The 21,490-nt window shown below is 37.0% G+C and overlaps 1 protein-coding gene across 1 annotated transcript in view; it reads right to left on the reverse strand.

The window, feature by feature from the left end:
- Nucleotides 1–560: 560 nt before the first annotated feature.
- The window catches only part of LOC141561979 (uncharacterized), a 265,321-nt gene continuing 244,391 nt past the window's right edge, over nucleotides 561–21,490 (reverse strand). The window contains exons 9-12 of the mRNA XM_074302015.1: nucleotides 16,211–16,365; nucleotides 3,802–4,061; nucleotides 3,460–3,521; nucleotides 561–712 (exon numbers count right to left, since the gene is read on the reverse strand). Coding sequence (XP_074158116.1) covers nucleotides 561–712; nucleotides 3,460–3,521; nucleotides 3,802–4,061; nucleotides 16,211–16,365 — 629 coding nt within the window. The remainder of the gene's footprint in view (nucleotides 713–3,459; nucleotides 3,522–3,801; nucleotides 4,062–16,210; nucleotides 16,366–21,490) is intronic.

Consider the following 21,490-nt stretch of genomic DNA (forward strand, 5'->3'; position numbering starts at 1 on the left):
GGTTTTGTTTATAGGGAAAAACAGGAAAGGCCAGGGGGGAACCCTCCATAGGGAGCAGGGGGGATGATGGGATGGGCGGATATATGGATTTAGGTTGGTAGGGGGGCATTTCAATAATCACAGAGGGAGCCTTTTTAGGGACAGATTCTGGTGGAATAGAGCTATGTGACGCGGCACGAGACAAAGGACGCAGGCAAGACTCTGCTTCTATAAGTAATTGTCTAGTTTTGCCGCTATTGTTTGAATCTTCTACAATGTCATTAATTAATTTCCAGAGGGTTAAAACCTTCTGGGGGACGCTTTCGCCTCCCTGGATTTCTTTTTTAATGAGTTCGTTTAGGTCTCGTCCTACCTTTTGCCATTTTCCTGGATGAATGTCAGGACCGTTTATTATAAACCAGGGGCAAACTTTATCAATATAGATAAAAAAATTTATAAGTTCCTTCTTTTTAACTTTAACACCTCTCTCTTTAAAATTTTCTTTAAGCTCTCTAACAAAATTTTCTTCCTTACTCAACTTAGATCCCATGATATCGACAGACGCGAACACTTACCTCTTTTTACTTTCGTTTCACGGAGCTCCATAACGCCAGCAGCCTGGGGGAGCGAAATCGTCTCTGGGGGTCAGGACGGGCGGGGGGAGCGTTCTGTCGGGTCAAAGTCCCTATTTTTGAGCCTCCACGTTGGGCGCCAGTTGACCTGTCCAGCAGGTCTTCAACGTAGGTCAAAAAAAGAAGGACATAGACCGAAATTAAGGCAAAAGCCTGCGGGGGCTAAGATAGCCCGGGAACAGGATCTAGAGAGAGAGAGAGGGGAGACTACTCAAAGCGATGGTCAAGCATGTCTCGTTTATTGGCTTACAGTTACAGAATATATAGGCAGAAAACCGCAATGCCATGTATGCATAAGGATTGGGTAGCATGATAGATGAGTCAAATATTTTTGTAACATTTACCAGGTGCAGATTATGAGACGGTTAGGGGCCCAAGGACGGGGTGGAACAACGTAGTTTTGTCTGTTCCATATCAGTTCTGGGAACTGTGCGTCTTGACATTCCTCAGAAATCATCAGCCTCAGGGCCGTGGTGACCTGGGTTTGTTCAAGAGGGGGGAAGAGCAAGGGGAAAGGTTGGGGAAGGTTCCTGACACTCAGCTGTTTCTTAGAAACAGGAGGGGGGATACTTAGAATAGCCTGCTTCCTCTCCTCAGTTAGAGAGTGAGAGGTGGGGGTGAGATTGTGACCCAAATATTTGACAGATTGGCAGGCAATGTGAGCTTTAGATAGAGAGACCCTGTAACCTCTTGAAGCTAAGAAATTCAAGGTCTTTACAGTCGCTGCCAGAGACTCCTCCCTAGTAGGGCTACAGAGCAAGATATCATCCACATATTGAATAAGGCTGCTGCCGGGCAGCTCAAGATCTCTCAAATCTTTAGCTAAGGCTTGCCTGAATAGATGTGGACTGTCTTGTAAATTGCCCAGTTTAATTGACCAGGAAGTCCACCTGGCTTTGCCCATTCAAAGGCAAAGAGAAATTGGCAGACCTCCTGCAGAGGAATACAAAAGAAAGCATCTTTTAAGTCCAGGGTGGTGAACCATTTAGTATTTCCTGGAATTTGTGTAACTATAGTGTAGGGATTAGGTGCTATGGGATGGATTGGGATAACTGCTTCATTAATTGCCCTTAAATCATGTACCATACGATAATCCCCGTTCCTTTCTTAACAGGAAGGATAGGAGTGATTGGCAGTGGACCAGAAGTTTAAACTTAAGAAACTTCTCAATCAAAGGTTGTAACCCAATCCTGTCTTCCTGCTTAATTGGATACTGCTGTCTATGTGGGAACACAGTAGAATCCTGTAGCTTAATGAGGGCTGGTGTAACACGACTTGCCCTCCTGGGAATGCCCTGATCCCAGACGGAAGAGTCTATGTCCTCCCAGATTTCATAAGGAACATGGGAAGGTCTCAGAAGGAGCACAAATATATCACTTGGAGATTTGAGCAGAGAGAATTGTGTTCCCAGCTTTTCCATTAAATCTTGGCCCAATAGAGAAGTGGGACAGGAAGGAATCATTAAAAAGGAGTGCAGAAACAGCAAATCTCCCTATCTACAAGGTAAAGGAAAAGTTTCAAAGTTCCCTTCAATCCCTATTACTTTACCGGGAGAGGGGCGCGTTGGACCAGAATGGGATAACAGAACTGAAAAAGAGGCCCCAGTATCAAATAGAAAATTAATGTGCTTACCTGCCACGTCTAGAGTCACCCTGGCTTCAGCTGCTCTGATAGAGAAAGGGGGGGGCCTCGCCAAACCCCGGGCCCTGTCATTCCAAGTCCTGAGAAGACTGGAGGGTGAAGTTTGAGGCAGTGGCTCTACCCCTTTCTGGGCAGTCCCTTTTCTAGTGTCCTTCCTTGTGGCATTTAGGACAAGGACCTGGAGGCTTTTTCTGGGGGCATGTTCTCTCCCAGTGACCCTGTCTCTTGCATCTAAATCACAAACGGGTCTGATCTCTAGAAATGGCGGCCACTAAAAGTTGAGCCTGTTCTTTATTTCTGGCTCTGGCCCTACAATCCTTTTCCATTGCTGCTGCTTGGTCTCTATTATTAAACACCCCAAAAGCAACTTCTAATAATTGAGTCATGGGGGTTTGAGGCCCTAGGGCCAATTTTTGTAGCTTCCTTCTGATATCTGGGGCAGACTTGTTAATAAAATGCATGCTAAGAACTGTGGCACCCTCCTGAGAAGTGGGGTCCAGATTAGTGCATTTTCTCAGGGCCTCTTCCAATCAACTTTGGAAGAGGGCAGGATTTTCCTCAGCTGTTTGAAGTGATCTCCCTGAGCTTGTCATAATTGACTTGCTTTTTCATTCCTTTCCTCATGCCCTCAATGAGGCAGCTTAGTAGGTGGTCTCTCCTCTCTCTATCCCTGCTTCCCTCCTGATAGTTCCATGAGGGGTCTGATAGAGTACAGCAACAGCCCCTGCCTGGTACCTAGCAGGGGAGGAGGAAGCCATATCGTCCCCGAATTTCCTTTTTTTTTTTTTTTTTTTTTTTTTTTTTTTAATTGTTTGTCTTTCATTTTTTTTTTAATTTTTATTTTATTTTATAATTATAACTTTTTTTTTGACAGTACATATGCATGGCTAATTTTTTACAACATTATCCCTTACACTTACTTCTATTCAGATTTTTTCCCTTCCTCCCCCAACCCCCTCCCCCAGATGAAAGGCAAGTTTTATATATGTTAAATATATTATAGTATATTCTAGATACAATATATGTGTGTAGAACCAAATTTTTTGTTGCACAGGAAGAATTGGATTCAGAAGGTAAAAATAACAGTTTACACTCATTTCCTTCCCAGTGTTCCTTTTCTGGATGTAGCTGATTCTGTCCATCATTAATCAATTGGAATTGGATTAGCTCTTCTCTATGTTGAAGATATCCACTTCCATCAGCATACATCCTCGTACAGTATCTCGTCCCCGAATTTCTGGGCTAAATCCCAGATTCGCCTTTTCTCCTCTATGGTACAAGAAGAGGAGATTATATTAATATCTCCCCAGGAAAGATCATATTGGAGGGTGATGGCTTTGAATCACTCAATATATTTAGTAAGATCCTCAGAGTATCTGCCCAATTTTTCCTTGATTTGGGAGAGATCCGACATGGAAAAGGGCACTTGTACTCTGAGTATTCCTCCCTGAAGGTTGGCAATTTCCCTCAAGGGGAAGAGATTGGAAGGAGGCTCCTGATCCACAGCTGTAGCAGGATCAGGCTCCGGTGGAGGAGAAGGGGAATTTACAGCTTTAGCCCGAGGAGGGCAAAGGCCTTGAGATTGGCCGGCCTCAGAGGGAGGCTGGAGAGATTGGGTTGAGGAGAAAGGCAGCCCACTTCGTGTATGAGAAGGACTAAGAAGTGGGGATTGGGCATTTCAGAACTCGACTGCCGTGGAGAGGGGAGTCCTATATCTTGGGACCCCGATCCTGTTTCTGATAAGGAGGAGGTTCTGGAGTGCAAGCGTTCTGCTGAGAGCCGGAGGGAGAGTAGATGCTTCTTGTGCCCCTGAGGGAGTGGAGAAGATAGGATCGTCTAAAAAGTATTTGACAACTTGTTGAATTCAACCAGGGAAGCTAAGTACTCTATATCTTTTCTTACTTTTTGTCACTCTTTCCATCTCCTCTCCTGTTTTCTGTCATGTTATAAATTCTTCCTGTGTGTAGTTGGGGCAAGCTGAATTTATGATGCAATCGCTTGGTACAGCTACATACTTCCTGCTCTATGCAAAGAGAGTAAGTGAACATCCCAAGCACAAATGGGTAATCCCTTTTCCTGCCTGTCCAATTTAGGTCAGTTAGTCTCTGCACCAGGGCAAACTTTTTTCTCATCTTATTCAGTGTAGTTCAGATTAAAATGTTCCTAGAACAAGTTCTATTTTACTATTATTTTACTATTTAATATTCTATGGAGTATTACCCAGGTTGATAAAATATTTGCTTTTAATAATTGAATGAATATACTGGAAGGTAAATGCATTTTCTGTACACTTGCTGAAAGAAAAAATAGCATATTAAGAATAATATGTTCCTTGAATTATTACTAGCTAGAAAGCTCAGTGGATAGAATGTCAGATGTGGAGTAAGAAAGATTCATCTTATTTATGAGTTCAAATCTGGCTTCAGATACTTACTAGCTATGTGATCCAGCTCAAGTCATTTATCCCTGTTAGCCTCAGTTTCCTCATCTGTAAAATGAGCTGGAGAAGGAAATAGTAAATCAATCCAATATCTTTGCCAGGAAAATTCCAAAGGAAATCCAGAAAAGTGAAACATAAGCAAACAAGGGATAAATCATTAACATATGATTTAGATTTCTTTTTTTCTGATTTTTGTTCCACATATTTTGAAGATTATGAGCATTTTCTATTAAAATTCTGTTCAAAATATTTCTCTGTTTTTATGGATCAAGGGGGATAAATGTAAGTAAATAATGTGGAATCTATGATAATGCTCTAGTTACAATACAGTTTATTGATTGAACTCTCAAGAATATTTTCAGGTCTATATTTGTATCATGGAATCTGTTATTCATTATTTCATGATATACTGATTACATCTGATAAACATTTCTCTCCACTTGGCCATAATCTGCTAGATATTTGCTAGGTATTAGATTTGTATAGCTTCAAATGATATGATACAGTTTCTACCATTTTCTTCCATCTAGATAGTAATAACCTAATCCTGATTTGTTATGATAAATTACTCTTTTTTTTTACAAAAAAAAATTCACATGATTTAGGCATATGTTAGGCAGTGAACATATCATTGTCTGAGTTCATATGAATATCTTCATATGAATATCTCTGATTCTTAGATTTGCATCTTAGCTATTTTATAAGCTCTATCTGGATATAAACTAATTTTGATAAGTACCTGGTGTGTACTTTTTATTAACATTTACTATTGATTATTGAAATAATGTACAGCTATTCAAAAAGTATTTTTATAGATTTTTGACTAGTTTATCATACATTCTGAGAATGTTTATCAAGGCTTTTCCTCTTTTGGAGAGTGAGGATTTGCCTTGTGTTTTGTCAAAATTCTATGGATTCTTGTACTCTACTTTTCAAGTTTGCTAAGGTATATTTTGCAGTTCCCAATGTGTACATTAAAACAGGAATTATATAGTTTTTACTTGCTTTAAATGCATTATTATCATTTACTTTTTATTTCTGGATGCCAAAAGTCTAAACAAATTTACCTTCAGTTTCTCCTTGTCTGAAAGAAACCAAGATATTTCTAAGCATTCTTGTCCATTCCAATTTGACCTTTAGCTTCAAGCTCAGTACCTCAGTCTTTATTTCCCTGGTAGACACATTTAATGCTTTACATTTATCAAAGCAACTGGAGAAAGATTCCATAAGATAAAGATATTTAATATATTATTTATTTTTAGTGGATCCATACAGATAGATGTCATCCATATACATCGAATACTTAGTGGTCTGTTTGATTTGAGTGTCTTTTAAATTTGGAAGTCGTATCTAGTTTTATATCCAAGCAGATCTTATTGAATAGGCAGAACAATAAGATTCTTAGGCTATATTCCTGAAATACACAATTAAAAATATCTTAATATTATTATGTTGTTAGCAGATATGAAATGGAAAATAACTTTTATAGCTTAATAATAGCAATGTTATTTTTTTCATTATCAATGGGATTCAGACAGATCTTAGTATTATTGTCTAATATTTATTGTTACTTGAATTGTATTGATCAAATAAAAATGCCTGCTTTTTATAGTCAAAATCCAGTCAACAACCTGGAACACTTTGTTTTATTTTTGTCTTAAATATGGTTAACTTAATATAGTGCCTGGCACTGGAGACACTGAAATTCAATAAATACAAGGGTGACATGATCAGAATTGCGTTTGAGGAAGATCAGTTTGACAGATAAGTGAAAGATGGACAGGAGTAGGAAGAGACTTTGGACATAGAGATCAACCAAGAGGCTATTGCAATAGTCTAAGCATGAGATGGTGAGGACCTCCATCAGTATTGTGATATAATGTCCAAGAGGATAAAGAGTATAGATGAGAGCTGTTACTAAAGTGCAATCATTAGGACTTGGCAAGAGAGTGGATAAGAAAGATGAAAGTTGGAGCAGCTAGTTGGTGCAGTGGATAGAACAACCAGCCTTGAAGTCAGGAAGACTTGAGTTCAAATCTGACGTTAGACATTTAACATTTCTTGTCTGTATGACCTTGGCCAAGTCATTTAACCCCAATTGCCTCAGCAAAAAAGGAAAAAAAAAAAAGAAAATGATAGTGAGGAGACAAAGATGACTACATAAATTTTAGGCTTGAATGATTAAGAATGTTGGTGTCCTTGACAGTAATCAGGAAGTTAGGGAGAGGGGACAATTTTGGGAGAAAGATATTGAGTTTAAGATATCTATAGGAAATTTAGCTCAAGATGTCTGATAGGCAGTTGTAGATATGAGACTGGAGGCCAAAAAAAAGGTATGAAATGAATTAAGTATATTTGAAAATTATCTTCATGGAGATGTTAATTGAAAAAAATACAAATCTTAGAATTTGAGTTCATTGTATACTCACTATAAATATGCTTGACATAACTGAAGAGGGATGCTAAATGCCTCTTCTTATTCCCAAACGATTTTAATCTTTTCTGTTTCTATGTTCTAGAAACATTTAGTTCCTTTTAACTTAGAAATTATGAGTATTTGGCATAACAACATCAATTAAATAACTATTTTTCAAGATTTTATGGGACAATGTTAAGTACTGATGAATATGTACAATCGTTTAGTCTATGATAATGGGATATTTTATTGGCTGATTCCCAAGAATATTTTGAAGTCTTTTATTTGCATTATGAGCTTTTGTGTGTCTATATTTGAAATATGGTGAGATTCTCATATATTAGTCTAGTTGCCAAATCATGCCTTATTATATATTATTATTTAATTTAATTTTTTTAAGTTCAACTTTTTTATTATAGCTTTTTATTTATTTATGTATTATGATTTTAAAGAAAAGTTTGGATTTGCTCCTATAAATGACGCTCTCAAGCTCAATTAAAAAATGAAAATAAAAAGTTTTAATCAAACAAGACAAGGTACAGACAATTTAGATTTACACAACAAAACAAATAGAAATAAGAACAATTAACAACATGACAATTATAGCAGATAGAGGAAGAGAATACATCACCAATTCAAGGGAACCCCAAAAACTCAAATGGCTGGGAGTCCCATTTCAGCCTCAATCAACTTGAATTGTGTAAAGATTTTTCCGGGTGAAGCGTCCTCCCCACGGGTGAGACTCAGTGGAGATGTAAGATTCTCAATCTTATATACCTCTCTTAAACAAAGAGGGCTTTCAGCCAAGAAGTCTGACATGTGTGACCATTTAGTGTTTTAACTCATTCCATATGTTATGTATCAAGTATCTCACTTTATCTGTCATTTTGACATATGTATGTATCAAATATCTAGTATTTTGACTCATTCCATATTGTCTATACCTTGACGTATTTCCTTAGCAATAGTATATGCTCAAGGACGGAGCCACCCGCTGTAAGCATAAACATTTCTAGAATTGGCTAGTTCCTGGATTCTATTGTCAAGGACATATAGAGTTCATGGAATGGTCAAATTCCCATAATTTAGAAGCTCAGGCCTGTTAGATTTAAGTGAGCTTACAATTCTAATATGAAATTTTAATTTCTTATTCAACAAGACATATGCATGGGTAATTTTTCAACATTGACTCTTGTAAACCCTTCTGTTCCAACTTTTCCCCTCCTTCCCCCCACCCCCTCCCTTAGATGAAAGGTAGACAAATACATGTTAAATATGTTAAAGTATATGTTAAATGCAATATATGTATACATATTTATACAGTTATCTTGCTGCACAAGAAAAATCAGATTTAGAAAGAAGGTAAAAATAACCTTAGAAGGAAAATAAAAATGCAAGTGTAAAGGTCAGAGGAGGAATCAGGTACTCCACAGTCATGAAGTAAACAGGCAAATAAAGCCTGAGACCCTCATATGTGATTTGCTGTGAGTAAACAGAGACCACCTCATGAGCAGCAGCTCTGATTACATTGAGACTGCATCATCTCCTTCTCTGATTATGTGTATGACCTTAAGCTGTGGTGAAGAGGAAGCAGGTCCTCTTTGACCTAGAGCTCATCAGTTCACTGGGAGTCAGCAAAAGTTAGCTAGGAACAGGATGTGAACATGTGAATAAAAGATCTTGAGCTGTTCTAAAGGATGCTCTCAAGTATTCTATCATGTATTTAATTCATCTTTCCTATGAAATGATGGCCAGAGATCTCTGAAGACTTCAGACAGAGGCAAGCTTGGTAAAATTGGTTTAAACACTACAAAAGACAGTGACCAGAGATTTCTCTGAGGCCCTGGGAATTAGGAGAGACTGGCAATAGTGAATGCAGAGTAGGCATTAACAAGGGTATTCACAAAAGTAGTGAATGCTTTGTGGGCATTACAAGTGGTGCCAGAATGAATGCATTGTAGATTGCCAGAGCCCCCATTTATCAGGAAGACAGTACTCCATCTGGGAGGGAAGCATTATGGATCTAGGCATAAGTCTACCTAAGATCAAGCTCAAGGATGATGAGGGTGTGATTTGGGGCAGGGATGGATCTGCTGTCCTCGTTTCCAAAGCTTTTGGGTGGGTCTGTAGCAAAAGAATTTCATGTAATCAAAGCTGTGATAAGAAAAGCTTTTATTGGTGAGAAAGGCACCAAGATGTCTTGGCAGGCAAATCACTCAAGAGAGAAGTGATTTTGCAAAGAAACATAATTTGAAGGCCTACTTTATACAGAAACAGAATAATAGAACAGAATAAGCAAGACTACTTAAGTTTGTATCTGAAAAGGTCTTCCTGCTTTCAGAGGATGTGGGGCCATTTAAGTTTGTATAATGTTTTGTTGGTGATTTTACATAACTTTACAGGGCTGTCTGGTTTCCCTCTCATAAAAGGACATAGCTGTGCATGCAGCTCAAGTAAATAGGTGAAAGAGCCAGATGGATCACCTCTGAAGAATAGCAAGGAGCTTGCTTTCAAGCTGGGAGGTATTTGCTCCCACGCCTATTAAATATAGCTCAGCAAGGAAAAAATCTAAAGCTAATAGAGATGGTTGAGAGTATAGATCAAAAAATATAAGCATTAAAAGTTGAGTTAGAGGTAAAATGAAAAATTACATTACAGACAATTACAAAGAGAGATAAAAGAATTACAGGCTTAGTTACTGGTTGAGTTAGAGAAAAGACAAAAAGAACTGAAAGTTCAGCCTACTAGCTGAAACTGAGAAGGAAAAAAACAAGCAGAAAGTTGGTGAACATACCATGTGGAAGTTAACCAGAGAAATATTCTTTAGTATTTTGTTAATTTATCTCAGCTGCTATTGCTTTAGGGGATGTACAGAGAAAAGAATTAAATATCCTGCTAATGGGAAGGGGTTTGGATCTATTCATACACAAAACTTGGTTTTGGCTTTAATTCTGCCTACCACCAAGCATGCACCTTTGGGGAATTTCCCATTTCTTGATCTTCCTCCCTCAACTCCACCTTCATGGGTGGGAGGAGGAGGAAAGAATGGGAGGGGTGATGATATTATCAGCACTGCTCACTAACCAATTCCAACCCCCAGGAGGCTTTATGGCCAGAGGCAAAGGAGACTTGTGTTTTAAGTGTACCAGTTGTTATTATGCTCAGAGAGTTTTTGAAAATGCAGCACTCCAACCTGATCAGTTAGTCTTAAGCAAGCCTGTGAGGATAAGAGATTGCAGTTAGTGAAAGTAGAGTTTTATGCCTACAAGACTACAAAGATATTATCTGGGGAGCTGAAACTTGCCTTTGTTCATCTTATAGATCTTTCTTTTGCTTTTGCACAGAGTTGAATGTCCTTTGTTCATTATCTGTATGAATGACATACCATTGAAAAGATTGTTAGACACAGATGTAGATCGTACAGCTATTAGAAATGCCAGCTGGTCTAGTAATTGGCTAAAGATTACAGTAAACACCTATATGTCTGCCATAAAAGGCTCTATAGTAGCTAAAATTAGTGCTACCTCTTTGAGATGGGAATTTAAAGATAAGACAGAAGTTTATTTTTTTTTAATAATTAAAATAAGATATGATTTAATTAATTATAATGTGTATAAGGTACTTTTTTTTTAATGACATAAGTAAGTAGTCTGCATAGGGTCTAGGAAAAGTAAAGGCAAATATTAATAAAGTTCTCTCATTACAGGCTGTCAGAAGTTCAGTTTTGGAATGTCCCTAAAGGTTGTCTAGTCAAAACTATAAGTCTTGTCAAGATAACATGCATATATTAAGTGCTTACTGTATAGCAGAAATAGTGCAAAGTGATGGAAATACAAATAGGTAAAAACCCATCCTTGCCATCAATGAGTTCAAAGGCAGTAGGCATTTCCTCTACCACATTCTCAACAAGTAAGCTTCTATCATTGTGTGAAACATTAAAGTGAAGCTCCAAAGGAGCCTCTTCCATTATAGTTAGTTCAAATTTATTGCAGGAAGTGAAATCTCTGTCTCTGAAATACCTACTCAGGATTCCTTTTTTTTTTTCTTCCATGTGGGGTAAGGTAAAACAAGTTTTTAATCGTTCAGTTCTTTTTTTTTTTTTTAAATTAATTAATTTTTATAATTATAACTTTTTTTTGACAGTACATATGCATAAGTAATTTTTTTTTTTTTTACAACATTATCTCTTGTACTCCCTTCTGTTCCGAATTTTTCCCCTCCTTCCCTCCACTCCCTCCCCTAGATGGCAGGCATTCCCATACATATTAAATATCTTATAGTATATCCTAGGTACAATATATATGTGCAGAATCGAATTTTGTTGTTATTGTTGCAAAGGAAGAATTGTATTGGGAAGGTAAAAATAATCTGGGAAGAAAAAAAAAAATAATGCTCACAGTTCACACTCATTTCCCAGTGTTCCTTTTCTGGATGTAGCTGATTCTGTCCATCATTGATCAAATGGAATTGGATTAGCTCTTCCCTATGTTGAAGATATCCACTTCCATCAGAATACATTCTCATACAATATCATTATTGAAGTGTATAATGATCTCCTAGTTCTGCTCATTTCACTCCGCATCTCTTCAAGCCTCTCTGTATTCCTCCTTTTGGTCATTTCTTATAGAACAATAATATTCCATAACATTCATATATCATAATTTATCCAACCATTCTCCCATTGATGGACATCCATTCATCTTCCATCTTCTAGCCACTATGAAAAGGGCTGCCACAAACATTTTGGCACATACAGGTCCCTTTCCCTTCTTTAGTATCTCCTTGGGATATAAGCCCAGTAGTAGCACTGCTGAGTCAAAGGGTATGCACATTTTGATAGCTTTTTGGGCATAATTCCAGATTGCTCTCCGGAATGGTTGGATTAAGACAGAAATTTTTATTTATTTTATAGTTGAAAGATTCCCCATCGGTGGGAGACATCTTACAAAGTGAAAAAATTCAGACCTTATTTTATATAGGACAGGAGCAACTTAACCAAGTACATTAACAAGCTTCTCTAAGTCCTTGGAATTCCCCTAAATTTATTATGGATTCAAGATAAGTAAATGGACAGATGGAGACAACGGAAGCTCTTCAGTTTGGGCTTCCATGTCCTCAACTGCCTCAAATAGTCTCTTTGGATTAAAGATTATTTCTATTCTATCCCTCTAGATAAGGAGAATATGAAGGGATTTGTCTTTTCAGTGCCCAGCATTAATCTAGCTCAGCCTTATAAAGAATTTGAATGGACAGTTTTGCCATAGGGTATGAAGAATAGCCCTAGTCTGTGTCAATGTGAATGTGACTGCTTACCTTACTCCTGTAAGAATAGCATCTCCAAAAGTTATATTGTAACCACCATTAAGAGAAGACAGTGCTTTAGACTCGCCATGCCAGCTTGTAAAAAAAATCTCAAGAGACTCTAAAAGAGATGAAAATATGAACCTCCCAGCACAATCAGAACAAAATTTTATTTCTTTTATTTCTTACCCAGTGTTTGTGGATAGAATTTCAATAAAAACCATTAAGAGAGTACTACAATTTTCTGGTACAAGACCTGGCAAAATATATACCTCTCATGCCAGTGCAACATTGATGTGTGTTGTGGAACATTGATGTGTGTTCCCAGAGTGGAAAAATTTATTGTCCACAGCTCCAAGCCTTGCACATGGGTATGTAAATATAATTTTTAATATGGCTTATTCAGTCGATGTAGTACAAAGAATTGCCACAGCCTAAGTAAAATTTGTAGTTTTTAAAATATATCACAAGCTCTTTAAAGAAGTTCAAGAGCAAGTGAGAAGGCACTAAGGTAAGTATTATATCCTGCATGTCCATTTTCATAGTGGACTTTCAAATCCTATCTTTTATCATCAGGCTACTAGAGCTTTACATTTGCAAATTGTGATAACTAAAGAGGAAGCTAGCAGCACAGCAAAAGGATGTATAGCTTGCCTTTTCACATTCCTATGCTGCTCTATGGCAAATGGACATCACTCATGTTAAGAGAGTTAAGAGGCAGAGCATCTATGTAACCATGGATATAAAACCATGGATATACATTCTCAGTTCCTTATGGCTTCATTCCAATCAGGAGAAACAGTCAGCCATCTTTCCCTTGTAGGAATCTCACATGCACTTTAGATAGGTAATGTGCCAGCTTATACATCTTCTGCCTGTAGGTCCTTTTGCATTGAATCTGGCATTGCACATTCACTGGCATCCCATATCATCATTGGACAGACTATTTAAACCCCCAAGATATTCCTGTCCATGCCGGAGAAGGGAATTTTGGGATTTGTACGAGATGTAGCAATACCTACATGTAATTGCCTGCAATTTTTAAATTCTTTGGATTTTACCCTAGCAATGTGCTTCTGACACATGCAGAATGTGTGGCTAAACAACAGACTGGCTGACAAGGACAAGAACCCTTTCTCCACAGTGATGTAGAAGGGCTTAGATGGTATCTGAAAGGGCTGGGTTGGGTCAAGGTTTGGAGTCCGGATATGTTCTTGTTATTCCAGGTGCAGACCCAACAGCAGAGAAATGAATCCCAACCAGACACATCAGTGACTTGGGGAAACAAGAAGAAAAAGATTGGACGACAGCCCAGAGGGATCGGCCAGAGGTTAGCAGCCTTCCAGACACTGATGGCAGCCATGTCCCTCCTGACCATGCACCAGAGACAGCAGATACAGCACTAGTGTAGAAGCTCAATTGGACTGTCTTGGGTGATGTGCAATACCTACAGACTGATCTAATTGGACAATGTGCTTGTGTGTTTCTCCCATGGCTACTCACTGTTCATATGGTGGCCTGGGGAGAGACTTCACCCTGTTTTCCACTTATAGACAATGCCTCTAAGTTAGTGGGTGAAAAACCAACACATCCACCTGCCAAAGTTAGTGAGGCAGTGCTACAGGACATGATTTTTCTTGTATACACCTTCCTCTGTGCCTTTCTTTTACTAAAAGATGTATACAATTGAAACTACAGACTTTGTCATCCCACTTCATTGACGTCCCACCTTCTTGAGCATGACTTTATGGAATGGGTTGAACACCATGCTGCATGCTTGGTTTTGGCCACTGTTTGGCTTAGTTGTTATTGTTTTACTTTTATTTGCCTTTGTTCTGTTATATACATTCTGTAATCTCATTGATTAGTCAAGCTATTGTTGATGCTAAAGTCAGTTTGATGTGATGAGTGGTCCCCCCACTTTACAAGAGAAGGAAATTGCAAGGGTCAGAGGAATCAGGCACTCTATAGTCAGGTAGTAAACGGTCAAAGAAAGCCTGAGACCCCCGGATGTGATTTGCTGTGAGTAAACAGAGACCACCTTATGGGCAGGAACTCTGGTCGAATTGAGATTGCATCATCAATGAGAAGTGTCTCCTTCTCTAATTGGCTGTGTGTTTGACTTCATAGACCCAATTAAAGCTGTGGGGACAAGGAAGCAGATCCTCTTTGACCTTGAGTTCATCAGGAGTTCACTGAAAGTCAGCAAGAGGTTAGCTAGAAACAGGATGTGAACACGTGAATAAAAGATCTTGAGCTTGCACATAGCTGTTCTCAAGCACTCTGTCGTGTATTTAAACCATCTCTCCTATGAAATGATGGCCAGAGATCTCTGAAGACCTCAGACAGAGGTAAGCTTGGTAAAATTCTTGTAAGCACTGCAAAAGACTCTAGTTTCTCTGAGGGCCTGGGAATTAGGAGAGATTGGTAGTAGTGAATGCAGAGTGGGCATTAACAAGGGTATTCACAAAAGTAGTGAATGCCTTGTGAGCATTCACATGCAAGTGGACAATAAGAGAAGGAGTAGAAATGCTATGTGGTGGATCACACTCATTTCCCACAGTTCTTCCCTGGGTTCTCTTCATTACTGAACAACTAGAACTGATTTGGTTCATCTCATTGTTGAAGATGGCCATGTCCATCAGAATTGACCATCATATAGTATTGTTGTTGAAGTACATAATGATCTCTTACTTCTGTTCATTTCACTCAGCATCAGTTCATATAAGTCTCTCCAGGCCTTTCTGAAATCATGCTGCTGGTCATTTCTTACAGAACAATAATATTCCATAATATTCATATACCACAATTTATTCAGCCATTCTCCAATTCATGGGCATCAGTTCAATTTCCAGTTTCTACCCACTATGAAAAGGGTTGCCACAAACATTTTTACACATACAGGTCCCTTTCCCTTCTTTAATATCTCTGGGATATAAGCCCAGTAGAAACACTGCTAGATCAAAGGATATACACATTTTGATAACTTTTTGAGCATAGTTCCAAATTGCTCTCCAGAATTATATATTATTATTAAGATTATGATGTTGATACAAACAGGATTGGTCTAATAAAGATACAGTGGGCCTTAGAAGATACTAGATACTAGAGATACCAGAGAGAAGGGAGAAGATATTAGGATGGTTTGCCATTTTCTCTTCCATTTATTTTACAGAGGAGAAAACATGATTGAAGGAGTTTACAACTTATAAATATCTGAAGTCAGATTTGAATTTGGAGGGATATATAAGTCTTCATGACTTCAGGCCTGGCACTCTATTCATTGTGCCAATTAGCTGGCAGGAAAGAGGGAGAGTCAGATTCAACGGCCACTTCTCACATTTATTTGCCAAGTGACACCAGGAAAGTCTTAATATCCTACTGCCCCCAGCATCTCTTTTAAAACTATATATTTCAGAGCAAGTGTTGAGCTGCATTAGTAAATAGCAGTTTCTCACTTGGAAGTTCCTTTACCAATGAAACCACAGAGCCAGTTCCTAAACTTGTATAATGATTATGATGATGATGATGATGATTGAAGTGAGGAACATAATTTGAGAAAGAAGTATCTGAAACAGGGAGGAGCCAATGGCAGAGACAAGATGGCAGAGAGGACACAGACATCTTCCTAAACTCTCCTTTGCCCTCAATCTATTTTAACAATATTCAGCCTTGTAATTAATGCTTGACTGTCAGAACTCATGAATATTGGGAGTACAATACATTACCAACAGAAGATATTCTCAAAATTTTTCAGAAAAGGTCTGTTTTTGCTTGCTGGTGCAAACAGAACAAGGCTACGTCAGGTGCAGCCTTCAGGCAAGTTGGCAGTGAGAGCATACGAAACAGACCACAAGGAGGGATGGGGTGTGGTCTCAGCTGAAAATCTGCAGGGCAGAATTTTCCACAGTGGACCTTCTTTGCCCTAGCAGCAAGCCAGTAGATCAGCATAAAAGCTATAAAAATAGGAAGTAAAGACTATAATCCCAAAACACTAGGGTCTCTCTGGACCTGGCCACACCTACCCAACACCCAGAGTGACTCAGTATGATCCCAAGCACAGCTGCAGTAGTTGGCTCCAGCAAAGTCCTAGTAGCTGCCTTTCTATTGCTGCTTATTTCAGCGTAACTGCTAATTCCAGCACAGCCAGTGGCTGTCCGACTGTCCCTTCACTGCCACTTCCTGCTGTCTGTAGAGGAAGCTTGGAAATACTTCACTGCTCCCGTAAGCAGGTCATAAGGCTTTTTTTTTTTTTTTTTTCCCCAGTACAGAAAGAGAGCAGACTTCAAACCCTGAGGAGACTAAAAACAGTTTGTCTCTAGATCCAAAGGTGGATATGATCTGGTCCCCATCAAAAAAGGCTCTCATAGAAGAAATTAAAAAGGATCTTAAAAGAGAGCTAGATAAAAAATGGGGAAAGGAAAGGAAAGTTTTGCAAGAGGGTCAGAACAAGTCATTAAAAGATAGAGTGGATAAAGAAATCAATTCCCTGAAAAACAGAATTTGTGAATTGAAAAAAAAAAATAATTCTTTTAAAAAAATTGGCAAAATGGAAAAAAAAAAATTCCATAAAATAAAACAACTCATTTTAAAACTCAAATGGACAGATACAAAAAGAAATTTAAAAAAGCAAATGAAGAAAATAATTCATTAAAAATCAGACTTGAACAAATGGAAATGAATGACTTGAGACACTAAGTCAAGCAAAACCAGAAAAAAAGAAAAAAATTTTAAATACCTACTTGGAAAAACAATAGACCTGGAATATAGATCTAGGAGAAATAATCTAAGGATTATTAGACTCCCTGAAAAATCATGATTAAAAAAAGAGCCTTGACAATATTTTTCAGGAAATCATCAAAGAGAACTGCCCAGATGTTATAGAAACAGAAGGCAAAAGAGACATTGAAATAATTCACTGATCACCTGTGGAAAGAAATCCCAAAATCAAAACTCCAAGAAATAGCATAGTTAAATTTCAGAACTATCAGACCAAGGACAAAATACTACAAGCAGCCAGAAAAAAACAATTCAAATACTGAGGAGCCACAATAAGGACTACTCAAGATCTAGCAGCATCCACATTAAAGGATTGAAGGGCCTAGAATCTGATATTCCGAAAGTCAAAAGAACTTTGTATGCAGCCAAGAATAAGTTACCCAGCCAAAATGAGAATTTTCTTCCAAGGAATAAGATGGATATTCAGTGAAATAGGTGAATTCCATTTATTTCTGATGAAAAAACCAGACCTAAAGAAAAAAAAAATATATAGGACTCAAAAGAAGCTTAAAAAGGTAAAAAGAACTCTTGAGAATTGTATTTCTGTTATGGGTATACATAGAGAGTACATGTATAATTTGGTTTTATTGTTATAATATAAAAAAAGAACTAGAGGGGGAAAGGAAATTATACCAGAAAAAGGGGGAAATGGATGTAAAAAGAAGGAAACTACATCTCATGAAGAGGCAAAGGAAACCTATTATATCTGAGGGAATCAAGGAAAGGGGATGAACACAGTGTGGATCTTATTCTCATCAGATTTGGTTCAAAGAGAAAATATTAGACATATTGGTTTACATAGAAACTTCTCCCACCTCATGGAAAAGTGGGAGGGGAAAAGCAAAAAGGGAAAGGTGAAGGTAAATAGAAGAGAATACAGAAATAGTAAGGAAAAGGTTTAAGAAAAGGGAAGGGGGGATGGAGGGATTCTAAAGAGGGAAATCTGTGTGAGGCAAATGGTGCTCATAAATCTAATACTAAGGAGAGGGAGTAAGGGGGAAAGAAAAGAGAAAAGAATAATCTGGGGAGAATAAGATGACAGGAAATATAGACTTAGTAGTTTTAACCATAAATGTGAATGGGGTAAACTCCCCGCATAAAACGTAGGCAAATAGCAGACTGGATTAAAAGCCAGAATCCTACAATATGTTGTTTACAGGAAACACACTTGAAGCGGGGTGATATATACAGAATAAAGATAAAAGACTGGGGCAGAATCTATTATGCTTCAGGTGAAGCCAAGAAAAAGAGGGGTACTAATCCTAATTTCAGATCAAGCAAAATCAAAAATTGATCTAATTAAAAGAGATAAGGAAGGACACTATATCTTGCTAAAGGGAAGCATAGCTAATGAAGCAATATCAATATTAACATATATGCACCAAGTGGTGTAGCATCTAAATTCCTAAAGGAGAAGTTAAAAGAGCTGCAAGAAGAAATAGACAGCAAAACTTCAATAGTTGGAGATCTCAACCTTGCACTCTTAGCACTAGATAAATCAAACCACAAAATAAATAAGAAAGAAGTTAAAAAGGTAAATAGAACACTAGAAAAGTTAGGTATGATAGATATTTGGAGAAAACTGAATGGAGACAGAAAGGAGTACACTTTCTTCTTGGCAGTTCATGGAACCTATACAAAAGTTGACCATATATTAGGACATAAAGACCTCCAGTTCAAATACAGAAAGGCAGAAATAGTAAATGCGTCTTTCTCAGGTCACGATGCAATAAAAATTATATTCAGTAAAAAGCCATGGGGAAATAGGCCAAAAAGCAATTGGAAACTAAATAAGCTCAATTAATAATTTCACCCAAGAGAATGACAATAATGAGACATCATACCAATATGTGTGGGATGAAGCCAAGGTGGTAATAAAGGGAAATTTTATTTCTCTAGAGATGTACTTGCATAAAATAGAGAAAGAGAAATTCTAATTCTCTCTAATTCAATGAATTAGACTTACAACTAAAAAAGCTAGAAAAAGAGCAAATATTAATTTGAAATTCTAAAAATAAAAGGAGAGATCAATAAAATTGAAAGTAAAAAAAAAACTATTAATAAATAAAACTAAGAGTTGCTTTTATGAAAAAAACTAACTAAATAGATAAACCCTTAGTAAATTTGATTAGAAAAAGGAAAGAGAAAAATCAAATTGTTATTCTTATGAATGAAAAGATAAAAATTTCCGCTAAGAAAGAGGAAATTAGAGCAATAATTAGGAGTTACTTTGCCCAACTTTGTGCCAATAAATTTGATAACTTAAATGAAATAGATGAATACCTTCAAAAATATAGGTTGCTACATTAACAGAGGAAGAAGTAAATTGGTTAAATAATCCCACTTTAGAAAAAGAAATAGAACAAGCTATTAATCAACTCCCCCCCCCCCAAAAAAAAATCCACAGGACCAGATGGATTTACATGGGAATTCTACCTAACATTTAAAAAACAATTAACTCCAATGCTATATAAACTATTTGAAAAAATAGGGAATGAAGGAGTCCTACCAAATTCCTTTTATGATACAGACATGGTACTGATACCTAAACCAGGTAGGATAAAAGCAGCGAAAGAAAATTGTAGACCAATCTCCCTAATGAACATCACCTAATGAACATCAATGCAAAAATCTTAAATAAAAGATTAGCAAAAAGATTACAGAAAATCATCTCCAGGATAACACACCAGGACCAAGTAGGATTTATATCAGGAATGCAGGGCTGGTTCAATATTAGGAAAACTACTAGCATAATTGACTATATCACAGTAACCAAATTAGCAAAAGCCATGTGATCATTTCAATAGATGCAGAACAATCTTTTGATAAAATCCAACACTTATTCCTATTAAAAACACTAGAGAGTATGTGAATAAATGGACTTTTCCTTAAAATAGCTAATAGCATCTATTTAAGATCATCAGTAAGCATCATATGTAATGGTGATAAACTAGAACTATTCCCAGTAAAATCAGGAGTGAAACAAGGTTGCCCACTATCACCATTACTATTCAGTATTGCATTAAAAATGCTAGCTTTAGCCATAAGAGATAAAAATAAAGTAAAGGAATTAGAGTAGGTAATGAGGAAATCAAATTATCACTCTTTGCAGATGATATGATGGTATACTTAGAGAACCTCAAAGATTCTACTAAAAAGCTATTAGAAATAATCCACAACTTTAGCAAAGTTGTAGGATACAAAATAAGTCCACATAAATCATCAGCATTTTTATACATCGTTAACAAAATCCAACAAAATTCCATTTAAAATAACTGTCGATGTATACGTATATTGTATTTAACTTATGCTTTAATATATTTAACTTGTATTGGTCAACCTGCCATCTGGGAAAAGGGGTAGGGAGAATGAGGGGAAAAGTTGGAACAAAAGATTTTGCAATTGTCAATGCTGAAAAATTACCCATGCATATATCTTGTAAATATAAAGCTATAATAAAAAATAAAAGTAAAATAACTGTCGATACTATAAAATATTTGGGAATTTATCTGCCAAGGGAAAGTCAGGTACTATATGATCAAAGCTACAAAACACTTTTTGCACAAATAAAGTCAGATGTAAACAATTGTAAAAATATTAAGTGCTCCTAGATAGGTTGAGCGGATACAATAATGACAATACTACCCAAACTAGTCTATTCACTTAGTACTATTCCAATCAGACTCCCAAAACATTATCTTAATGACCTAGAAAAATAACAAAATTCATCTGGAAGAACAAAAGGTCAAGAGTTTCAAGGGAAGTAATGAAAAAAAAAATCAAATGAAGATAGCCTAGCTGTACCTGATCTAAAACTATATTATAAAGCAGTGGTCACCAAAACCATTTGGTATTAGCTAAGAAATAGACTGGTTGATCAGTGAATAGGTTAGGTTCTCAGGACAAAATAGTCAATAACTATAGTAATCTAGTGTTTGACAAACCCAAAGACCCCAGCTTTGGGGATAATAATTCATTATTTGACAAAAACTGCTGGAAAATTGGAAATTAGTATGGCAGAAACTAGACATTGACCCATATACCATACACCAAGATAAGATCAAAATGGGTTCATGATCTAGGCATAAAGAATGAGATTATAAATAAATTAGAAGAACATAGGTTCATTTACCTCTCAGACCTTGGAGAAGGAAGGAATTTGTGACCAAAGAAGAACTAGAAGTCATTATTAATTACAAAATAAAAAATTTTGATTATATTAGGATAAAAAGCTTTTGTACAAATAAAACTAATGTGGACATGATTAGAAGGGAAAACATTTTTGCAGCTAAGGGTTTTGAT

This window comes from Sminthopsis crassicaudata, chromosome 3, assembly GCF_048593235.1.
Source record: "Sminthopsis crassicaudata isolate SCR6 chromosome 3, ASM4859323v1, whole genome shotgun sequence".
Lineage (NCBI taxonomy): Eukaryota > Metazoa > Chordata > Mammalia > Dasyuromorphia > Dasyuridae > Sminthopsis > Sminthopsis crassicaudata.